Source organism: Dreissena polymorpha, chromosome 10 (genome assembly GCF_020536995.1).
Source record: "Dreissena polymorpha isolate Duluth1 chromosome 10, UMN_Dpol_1.0, whole genome shotgun sequence".
NCBI classification, from domain to species: domain Eukaryota; kingdom Metazoa; phylum Mollusca; class Bivalvia; order Myida; family Dreissenidae; genus Dreissena; species Dreissena polymorpha.
Window position 1 is genome coordinate 54,820,949 of NC_068364.1, and position 11,701 is coordinate 54,832,649.

Genomic DNA, 11,701 nt, shown 5'->3' on the forward strand with positions numbered 1-11,701 from the left:
AGTTTGCATGTAACTCTGTTACTATAGCTGAAGTTCACCTTTAAATACCACTTCACAGTCATTATATCATGTGATTGACAAAATGTGCTGTCTTCGGACAAAAGTTGTTTAAATTTCCCATGACGTTGCATAATGCTGTTCTTTTGTATGTTACATATTCACTTTTGCGATATCAAAACAAAGTAAACCTACTGCCGCATACTAGCTGGTTGGTCGTTTTAAACATTATGAATCGATATATTAACAACAACTTTTGCCGATGAACAAATATTATAATTATAATTTTAAGTGACCATGCCGTTGTGGTAATTGTTCATACTTGAGGACGCAATTACATCAGGGACTGTTTAACTAGTCAGCAAAACGTTAAGGTCTATATTATGTAAACAGCATCATGCGTAAGTTGTGATGAAGGAAAATTAATCCATAAAGTTTGAAGTCATGGCTTTTAATATTGCTAACACTACAACACTTACATTATTTCATAAACATTTCTTTAAATTTCATTGACACATCAAAGTAAGAATTCTTGGAACGTCATTCAAAATAGTCGTCGCACGTAACGGCTGGATGACATGCCCGCTGTCAGTAGTCCACTGTGTCAGTTCATGCAAATCGTATCCTGTAAAATAGAAACAATAGGGTAGAATTATTTTTAGTACAAATGTATTAAAATCTTAATCCAAACCTACCTTCTCAAGTTGTTCTTTTTTTTTCAATTATTCTCAAATACATGTGTAATTTGAACAAAACCGCTTAAAACGACAGTCCTTTGCCATTTTAGTTATATGTGGAGTATTTTGCTTGTTTTTCTAAACGGTCGAGCATTACACCATACTTTGACAGAAATAATTGTGCCACTGGACAAATGACAAAGCAACATTCACACTAACTTGACCGCAACAACTAACTAGTTTGGCAATATCAATTATATTAAGTGTTTATATTGTATATATTCAATGAAATATCGACTTTTGTAAACGTTTAGAGTTTTTAGAACCCCACCTACGCGCGCAGAATCAAAATCCAATCCGTTGTTAATCTTAGGACTACGATTTTTAAAGCTGTTAGAACCAGAGAGGCATATATTGAATGTTTTCGTTTAATAAATATGTGTGTTTTCATAAGGGGATTAATACACAATAAGATTTTCATTTGACAAATTATCGGTCTGTTAGTTGCTTTAATTTAAAATACGATTAACTTTTAAGTTATTTCTCGAATGATAATAATTGACTGATTATTTAATTTTTTAACAAAAAGTCGATAAAACAAGGTCTTGTAGGTGTTGAAAAATTATTACAACAAATACTTACTGAATGTTTTTCGTGATAACTTTTATACATATTTGAATCACGAAGATGTTTGCTTCAGTATATGATCTGTGATATGAAATACTCCATTACTTTAAAAACATTTAGACTCACAATTTCGTGCTCATACATGTACTCAATACATTTTTGAAGTGATTCAACTTCGAAATATTCATGGAAACGACAAGCACTTTCTTTGTAATCCTTCACCCCTTGTCACGACAGGCTAACAAACACGTGAACTCGAAAGCATTACGTTGTTTAAAAAAATATAACCATGTCAAAGCCCTATACCTTGAACCATATCCATGGCAACCACAAACAATTGACTCGGGATGCTCTTCACAAGTGTTGCCCATAGACGCGTCTCCGTTGCATTTATGGTTTTGCCGTCGGTGAAAAGTATCACTACCATGTCAGTGCCCGGCCTTCAGCAATTTAAAGAGGATGGTATGTCGAGTATTAAACTACACTTACAGGGGCAATGAGTAATCTAAGGCCAAACAAAACCTGTCGTTTCTTATACCATATGAACACAAAAAGGGTAACTTGGAAATTAGTCCCTTAACCTTTTGTTTGCAATACAATTTCCAATTTCTAATAAGAATGTGCAATTACATTACATTTAGATATCTTCCATATCTTTTTAAAAACCTTTTTTTTTACATATTTTGAGTTATTTTAAAATGGAACGAACATAATCAAATGGTGCAATATGATCGAAAACTCGCTAGTTACTTAAGAAGCATGATCGAATGTTGCAAAAAAGATCAATAACTCAATCTCGAACTAAAACACGTTATTGCTTTCATATACATGGGAATGGAGACTGAAAAAGTTGTACTCAAAATGTGACGTCATACTGATGCTTTCTATATACATCAAATTGCAAACAGGTAGCGTTAACAGGTAACAGGTAACACACACATAGGGCTTGTAACTTGAAAACTTTTTATTCGTACACCATTTGTGTGTCCTTTAGATATATAGAGAACGCTTATTCCCAGATGCATGCTGGGAACGGCTTGACATGCCAAATTCTTTCACAATATATCTATAAAATGCCTTAATCTTGAAAGTCATTGGAAACGTTGTGAAAGTTAGTCTTGAGAGATGGAAGATTTCTATCGATATTGAGATTGCTTGGTCGATGTGTCGGGCGGGACATCGAATTTGTAAGCAACACCTCTTGTTATCTTAACTGTATGTGTTACTATATACTATAAATAGACTTACTGAAAACATATTTAATTTACTGTAACCTTTAACGTTCCTTACTGTGTACTTAGTCATAATACGTTGTTAAATAGAATATAACACATGAAACAGTGCTCACCTGTGGCTATTCGAGTTGGTTTTGATATGTTCGTAGACCTCCCGAAGCGCTAGTTCGGGACTCGATTCTCCGCCATGGTAGGTCAGACTATGCAGGTAGGATTTCATGTTTGCCAAGTTTTGATGAGAGGAAACATCGGCAAGTGTCCATGCGACCTTATTAAATACACGTATATTTAACAAGCGAAAGTAACTTGCAATGTCCTTAAAATCCATACTAGCAGATTTCTATACACGGAGCGTGAACGTTATTATTCTATTAAAATAGGTTTTAACCTTTTCGAGTGCCGAAACCCAAAATATCTATGTCTGGGCAAGCAGTTTTGATATAGACGCATATAAAATCCTTATTTTGCCAATTCATGTAACGAAATATACTGTACGTTATCTGTTTCGAATTACACATATATTATCTCTGGTGTGAATGCACTTTTATATAATATGAATAGTATGCAAATACGCTTGTTAAGAGATACACACGTTTTTATATGTCGGACTACATTTTATTCGTAACGCTATAATTTATTGGACGTGTGTGTTAGCTTGCGTATTTTTTTACCTGAATTTCTGCATTATAGATAACGAAGGCCGCTCGAATCATATCGTTTCCGATGTTCATCTGGTCAAGAATTTCTTCGGTGTAATTTGTAGACAGCCGGAAGTTCAATTCTCCCATACTAGTTGTTTGGTCGAACACGAACACAACGTCTCGCTTGCAGATCCCGGGAACAGTGACGACTAGATATAACGTTACTACAATCTATAATATTATATAATAGTATTCTTAATTACAGTGCTGTCATACAATAGTATCCTTATTATGAAAGTATGCCAAAGTTTACCCCCATATTATTGACATTCAAACTTTAAAGGCACGAACTAGCCTAATATTTATTGCAAATTATATATGGACCATGTACACCATTTGACTGAAATTGAATGTAATGGTTTTCGTTATTCATTCAAAGAGAAAAGCTATGAACATAAGAAATTATTCATAGTGTTGACAAGTTAGTTTCCATAAATTAATAAGGTGAACTAATTTGACATATATGATATACGTCGGTTTTTCGATGATTCACCTGTTTCGCAGTGAAGTCCGGTGAAGCCACTCGGACACAGGCAAAAGAATGCAGGAGTATTCGCGTTGCCAGTGAAACAGGATCCACGCACGCATGGGTTGGGCGAACACGGGTTGATTTCTAACTTTATTAAAAAATAAATGTATTTCTAATTTCGATAATTGAAATTGCTTCTTAATAGCTCAGTCATTCTGCATTAAAGATAAGGGTTCCATGAAATAATAAATCAGATTGTCGACCTTTTCACTTTATACCGATACAAATATAGACCATATTTGTTTTATTTTACAGTATTTATACAACTCGTCCGTTGTTTTATCGTGTTGTATCGAATTACGGCAAATACTTATCTAATTATAAGAACTTTTTTCATAAAAATATAATTGAGCCGCGCTCTGTGAAAAGAGGGTTTAATGTATGTGCGCAAACTGTCGTCCCAGATTACCTTGTGCAGTGCGAACAGGCTAATCAATGACGACACTTTCCGCCTTTACCGGAATTTCGTCAAGAAGGGTCTTCCTTTAAATGAACAATACAATTCAAGCGGAAAGTGTCGTCCCTGGTCATCCAGTGCTAACTAATCAGGCTAATCTTGGACGACACTTCACTCGCATGCATTCAAGCCCTTTTTAACAGAGAGCGGCTCATTTGTTCCTAGATAACCAAACTGTTTCGCAGTGCAGTCCAGTATAACCACTTGGACACAGGCAGAAGAATGTTGGAGTGTTTCCGCTGCCTATAAAGCATTGCCCACGCATACACGGACTTGAGGAACACGGGTTGGCAGGGGTTGTAAAGCCTGAAACATCATACTCATGTTTCAAACAACGGACACAACTTATTTTAAACGTAATACATTGAGTGGACGCTCATAATTGTATATTATATTAAATGCACACAATTAAGTCAAACGAAATTAATATTCAACAAAAACGCGAACGTAGTCTTGACGATTTCATCGATTCTTTATGAATTTATGTTATTAATAGTGTTTTTTTTTATACCTGTGGTCGCTGAAGTAATGGTGGTAGGAGTTGTTGTTGTAATTTTTGAAGTTATCACTGAAATGCAATATATACAGAATTTGAAAGTATCTTGATTTGAAAACTGATGTATCCGCTTCTTGTGCGACTACATAGACTAATGTTCCTTTCTACCAAATAGGTAAAATAAGATTGCTTTCTATTAATGCTGGTGGCTTATTTATTAATCTCCTTGTTACGCGTTGCGTATGACACCAGTACATAACAGCAAGCAAACGTTACACTTATCAATTAATGGTACACACGAATGGACGGCTTGTCAGTATTTATCTTATAAATATGAATAACGTGTAGATATTTTATTATAAAAATATTTTGAATATTACAAATTACGTTGACAATTTATGTATTATCAGGATTGTTAAATGTTAATTTTATTTATTTAAATTGACATTGATACATGTAAACTTATATTAACAATACCATAAGTGTAAAGCCAACAAACACGTTGCGCACAAAGTGCCCATATATCCGGTTGGAAAGAGGCAGACAAATGGCGGAATATCCGAGGCAAGAGTCATTGATACAAGGCTTTTTTGAGTAGCGGTCAACAGATCATCAGAATGCTGTCTCCGTTTGTATGTAAATTAAAATGCTTGTATTCACAAACCACTCTTTCTGGAGCAAGTATGATATTCATAATTTTGCCGCAATCATTGGCAAGGTTTGATTAACTCAAATAATTTACATGTAAATTATTCTTAAATATGGTAATAAATTATCATATAATTTCATGTTAACACTTAAACCAGAAATGTATAACTTTATAATCAGTACAACTTAGTTAATATTTTCCCTATGAGATGTTTTATTCGTGCTTTTTATTATAAATAAATATCATACTTGTATCGTTGATTTTAATAACTTATTTCGCCGAGCAATTTATGCACAACTTATGATAGTAAGTCGTCAAGATCAATAATAAAATGTATGACACACCAGTTCACCATATGTAGTTAAAAGTAATGTTTAACTCTTGCGTACAAACTATTTAAAATTAGAAAGCTGCTTACTTGAAACCGTTGTCTTGGAAACCGTTGTCGAAAACACAAGTGGATTGACCGATGTTGAAGGTCCTAAAATGAATATATTGTGTGTCGGTGAGGAATATGTTACATAGAGTACATATATATATATATATATATATATATATATATATATATATATATATATATATATATATATATATATATATATATATATATATATATATATATATATATCCTATGTATCGAAGAAAGGCAGTTATCGTTAGTGCTTTTGATGGCAAATATATTGTTCAGAAAACAAGATTATCTAGGGCCCGTATTCACCAAACAATTTTTAGACTTAAGTCTAAGAATAAAGAAAATTCTTTAAATTAGAATATTCAAGAATTTCTTTAATTTTGAGTCAACTGTGGTATTAACCACCTATATCTACATCATTATTCTTATAGAACATTTTATGAATGACATTATCACCAGTGGTAGCTTGTATATATTCAAACACTGAACGCATTTTTCTTGATTCTAAGTATATTCTTTATTCTTAAGTCTAAGAATGGTTTGGTGAATACAGGCCTAGGTACCTGTACAAAGTGAGCCTTGATTGCACATGTCTCCCCGACAACATTTATAGCACAGTTGAATGTCGCCCGTTGCACGCTTGCCGACAATGGACATCTGGCTAGGGCACGTCTGAAATACAGGTCTACATTCGTGTCGCTATGCCTACAATGGCGACCATATTAATAACAATGAAACAACTTAATTAAAAAATAAATATAAAACACTATGCGCATACGATAATCATGTTCACGTGTAGATAATTTCTTAATGGTAATTGTTAAGAAAAAATCAATCTTTAAAATATACATTCCTATGCTAATGTTTTCTTACAGTTAAATACATGAGTACTTTGTACACATATTTGACAATTGGAAACACACATTTAACACCATGTGTAACCTTAATTTTAAATCTTATGAAATTCTTACCTGACTATCGTGACAACCGAATTGGTAAATTACCGTCCCAGAAGGTTTCAACACGTAACGAGCATAGCAATCCTGAAAGGCGAACGGTTTTCATGCCGATAGTCTTTTCCCAAAAAACGTGTACAATATACGCGCTATTTACAGGAGCATGTCAACATGAAACTAAAAACACTAGACCAAGAACAGATAAGTAAATACATTAACGAATACTGCTATATATTAAATTTATAAACATACTTGTCCAGTTAAGCACTGCGAGGTGATTACACACGGAATACTGCTCGGCATTGGTGCACAACTTAAGCATTGTATGGCAGTTGCTGTTGAAAACAAATTATGTTAGTAAGTTAGTTTAGAGTTTTTACGACAAAAATATAACAGTTTATACTTATTGATTGCTAAAACTTTTTATTAGTTTTTTGAGCTTATAAAAGGAAAGCATATATAGCAATATACAAACAAGGAATGTTTTCAATTGATATTATATGTTGACCAAGACCCAGGCGTATCAGACAAAATAAGTGAAACAAATATTACTGTTTATTTTTATATAAATATACATTATTTCAGTTTGTATTAGTATGTGCTACATATCGCCCCATTGAAGCAAACAGGTTCCATGTATAATTAAAAGTTAATGGCACATGGTGCATTTTTGCACCAATGGGGCGATATAAGCAACGCAATAAATTAAATAAGTGGGTGGGTGCCCAATATGCTTTTGACTGTTTTAAATGCTTTTGAATAGCCACAACTTAATTATAATGAGCTTAACCCTTTACCACTTAGATACGTATTGTGACGCATTTGTAGTTCCTTATAAATTAATATTTATTTTAAGACCGTTCTTACTAGATTCATGTTTTTTAGGGTTTAATTTCCACCCCTTAGACACTGATGAGAAGCAAACAGCATAAAACCTGAACAGACTGCCAGTGACTCGCACGCTGTTCTTTTTTTGTGCTATTTGCATATAACCATTTTCACTTTATTCTAAGTAGGAAAGAGTTAAAGGTTAAGTTTACATATTTTCCAGCATATTGCAACATAAAAATTAAGGATAAAACGAAGATAATATGCGCTTATTTTAAATTTCTTATACGAGACGCAATGCCCTTTATGTTGTCAAAGAAGAACAACAATTATGGGTTATTATGCAATAATAATTGGTGTAGCCAAATGTTTTGAAACAAGTTCAGAACACTGTCAGGACATTGTATTTTATAATACAAGTGCTTAAAAGCGCTCTATGAAAATCGTTACGAACTAACCATTTTTTGATAAATAATTGTAACAAAAAGTAATATTTTATGATAAATCTGTTATTATATTTACCCACAAGATACAGGTAAATAAACAGTTTAGTTTAGCTTTGTTTCCAAGCATTTTACACTTAGTTATATCGATTTAAATGACGTAATATTTGATTGTTACTCGTTTTACTGCTGCTGACATCATTAGCTCAATTTTATGGATGAAATTTGACAAGTTACAGTTTGACAAGTAGCGTCTTACCAATCAAGGATTAAGTTAAGGAAAAACGATTTGCACATTAATGGTAAGTTAAATCAATGGACTTACAACCACGAGAAAAATGAATAGTGGAACAAGCTTTGTTCACAATTACCTGAATCGATGAGAAGAAACAACCAAACAACTAGAACAAACAAGTCCATCTCTTTCTGAAATAGATAAACACTACACACTTTCATTTATTATATTATAGTTAAATAATTTAATTTCAAATTATTTTGATTTTTTAATTAAACCATTTATGCCTAGCGTCCTGAAAAAAAAGACATTGCAAACAGCCTAGACCCAGATGAGACGCCGCATAATGCGCTGTTTGCTTAAAGGAATTTATGTAAATATAGAAATAAGTATACTAGACATCCCTAATTATATAAATAAATTGATATAATTTAGAAGGATAGGAGAGTCCACTAGGCATAAATGGGTTCAAATGTAATGTTATACAAATGACACATTAATGCATATAGGTAAACGAAGGTTTAAAATTTAAGAATTGAAGAATACACTGTACATACCGATCTTAAAAGTACCTTGCCCATGGTCGATTTGAGTGTATTTGTCATGTCAAGGAAGTGATATAGATAAATGACACTACTTATCTTATCTTCCATTCAGAAGCAGTGGCGATGACACACCTGCATTGTCCGCGATGTGTGTATTATTATCGACACACTGTTAAATACAACGTTTTCGAATTACAAGGTCAGCATAACTGCACGAATGCAAAAATATATTGACACAATTGATCGACGAAGTAAGAGACAGCAGTACATCAGATATGCACATATTCTTTTCAAGAGCAACTTAACTTTAGCTGTGTTGTTTTTTAAATTATTTTTGAAATTATTTAATTTACACTACGTGTTGTAAAAGTAAGGTTATTTGTGTGTAAATTTATTACCAACATCATTTTCGTATGTGTAATTCGATAGTTATTATTTGATGCAAATATTATTAATCGCTGGTGTATTTTCAATTATATTGAGTTCGGCTTTAATTTTTATTTCTTTTTAATTAATTTTTTGTAACTATTGTTTAACAGAACTAACATTATTTCTTAGAAGACTCCAGAAACAGATTCTTGTTAACATCCTACAGAATTGTATTTCATGCAAATGACGTTTGCCTATACAATACAGGACAATATAAGAACAGCGTTTGAAAAGAATACCGTAACATAAATCCCGGATTTCGTATGTTGGCATGACACAAATATTAACATATACCTGTAATTAATTGCCATCATCCCGGTCGTAAAGACACAGTACAATAGAACGCAACATTTATTATTCCAAACATGCTTTCCTAACGTCGTTCCCGTCACAAAAGCCGCATGTCCCCATTCGGGCGATGCTATTTCAGTCGTTAGAACCTTAGGCAATTAATGAAATGTCATGTCCTATATTAGATAAATCGTTTAAACTAGGGATGGCATCGAATACCTATAGCGGTATTCGAATATTCGCAAATCCATTCAATCGAATATTCGAATATTCGCATAAAACGGCTGGTTGGATATAACTTCTTTTACTCAGTTTAGTATCCAGTTGAGATATTGAATATAAATTGACACAGAAATACAATTGAATATACAATTGTTGTGTTGAGAAATAGAAAGAAATGTAGCTTAGTTGTAAAAAACAAACTTTGGTAAAGCCTATTTAAGCGAAATATATCAGAAAAGAGTGCAACTTGTTCTGTGTTAACTTCCATTGCTTTGTAAGTTGTATCAGTATGCTGAATACGAGGCTGTTTGTTAACGTTGCTATCAAATAAGTGTATCGCTGTCGGCTAATACTATGACCGATAATGTAATCGGGCACAAATAGAAGAGAAAATTTCATGTTATATCATTTTATTTTTATTTGAAATTTTAAAGTAACGATTGCGTGTACATTTTTATAAAGAAACATATCATAAGGCATGCAAAGTACACCAAATATTCAAGAGCAAATATAAAGAAAAACATCATGTCATAGAATTTTATTTTGCTTTATAACGTACTTTAATGCCAAAACGACACACTTATGTCATTTTACGCTGAATCATTGATGCACTTTCTTTGCAAAAACAACAAGCACAATACTAACACAAAGTCGTATTTTTCCAAACGAGAATAATGCCATATGTCGTTGCCTAGCCGACCGATGCCGGTTAGAAACCAAGAAGCCCGTCGTAGGTTACGTAAAGCGAGCCTCGATTTAGCACGGCACGTGTCAGATTTCATATTTAGGTTACAATATACTAAAATATTTTGGAGTGCAATGCTATACTCTCTAAAAACATGAACATCATTTATAAGAAGACACAATTCTCTGTAGGGGCACTTGCCATGGCTTTATTTTAGAATGTTTCTTTGTGCATGTGGTAGGGAAAACATTGATGTTTAACAGAAATTAACACTTTTGCTTGAAGGTTGGAGACTACATAAGACTTTGACAGATGGCGGGAAACCCTTCTCAACCGGTAAATAGATGGCCATAAAACAGTGACCGCTGATTCGCGTCGAGTTCTTTCTTGCTTAACCTATGACCCCCCTTTTTTATTGTTTAAATCATTGCGGCTTTGAATGCTCTTTACGAAAAGGTATGGTTATGGGGATGTCTATGCGCAAAAGTTTGACTTTATTTTTTGTTAAAGTTATTGCTTTCACATTGAATTTGTGTAGGAAATCTTTTAGTATATTGTGACCTAAACAGAGAAGAAAATCGTCAATGGGTTATTCTGGAATAATTATGGGCGGAGCTTATACACTGAAAGCACGCGCTGTAACTAAACAATACCAAAACATGCCGATATATTTTCCACCAGCGTAATAATCCGGTATTTTATGAATGAAAGTCGCAATCTCTTGCACGACGAATACATTACATTCACCTCTGTGTTGGGCTCAGAACGGACTATTGTTATGAAAGCGTCTCATTCATGTCATGATCATACCAAGCGTTCATCATTGAGGTTACAGTATACTTAACAATCTCTTGCACGACGGTTACATTGCATTCGCTGCATTAAAGAAAACCATCTCATATCATGATATCTTTTATCAGTCTTAATTCATTATTATAAAATTGATATGTTTTCTTGATGTTAAGAAACCAACATACATACACACGTCGAAGCAATTCCTAACGTCACTCAATAAACATAATGTTTAATTGTTGACATTTGTAAAGTGCGTGAAATGATTCCATCTGCGTAAATGGGCAATAAAATAGTTCCAAAGAGTTGCATTAAAACTCGCAAGTTTTTGCACGATTTATCGTACATTTAAAAGTCATAATTCTTAATTTAATGCATGCGATCTTAAATATCCAATCAAATATACATTGAATGCTTTTGTTCGGTTTTAGCTATTCTATAGACAAAATGGCGTGCTGAGCCTTTCGCAGAGTTGTATGTGAGAGCAAGGAACGA

General features: G+C 33.3%; 1 protein-coding gene across 2 annotated transcripts; it reads right to left on the bottom strand.

Moving 5' to 3' along the window:
• Window positions 1-432: 432 nt before the first annotated feature.
• On the bottom strand, window positions 433-8,912 carry LOC127846957 (neurogenic locus notch homolog protein 2-like). 2 transcript variants are annotated; one of them, XM_052378412.1, is made up of 13 exons: window positions 8,800-8,912; window positions 8,379-8,433; window positions 6,989-7,071; window positions 6,752-6,823; window positions 6,344-6,452; window positions 5,787-5,849; window positions 4,735-4,791; window positions 4,399-4,529; window positions 3,731-3,854; window positions 3,208-3,386; window positions 2,650-2,804; window positions 1,608-1,741; window positions 433-622 (listed from the first exon to the last, which is right to left on the bottom strand). In XM_052378412.1, the coding sequence occupies exons 1-13, from the start codon at window positions 8,893-8,895 to the stop codon at window positions 504-506; spliced, it is 1,377 nt and encodes a 458-aa protein (XP_052234372.1). In that variant the 5' UTR covers window positions 8,896-8,912; the 3' UTR covers window positions 433-503. The 2 variants fall into 2 exon arrangements, with proteins under 2 accessions (XP_052234372.1, XP_052234374.1); XM_052378414.1 differs by lacking the exon at window positions 1,608-1,741.
• Between the last annotated feature and the right edge of the window lie 2,789 nt (window positions 8,913-11,701).

Coding starts and splice junctions, on each gene's coding strand:
- LOC127846957 (XM_052378412.1), bottom strand. CDS start 8,895: ATGGAAGATAAGATAAGTAGTGTCATTTATCTATATCACTTCCTTGAC. Junction 5,850..6,343: donor TCAAGGCTCACTTTGTACAG/GTACCTAGGCCT, acceptor TATTCATTTTAG/GACCTTCAACATCGGTCAAT. Junction 623..1,607: donor TGCCATGGATATGGTTCAAG/GTATAGGGCTTT, acceptor TCTATTTTACAG/GATACGATTTGCATGAACTG.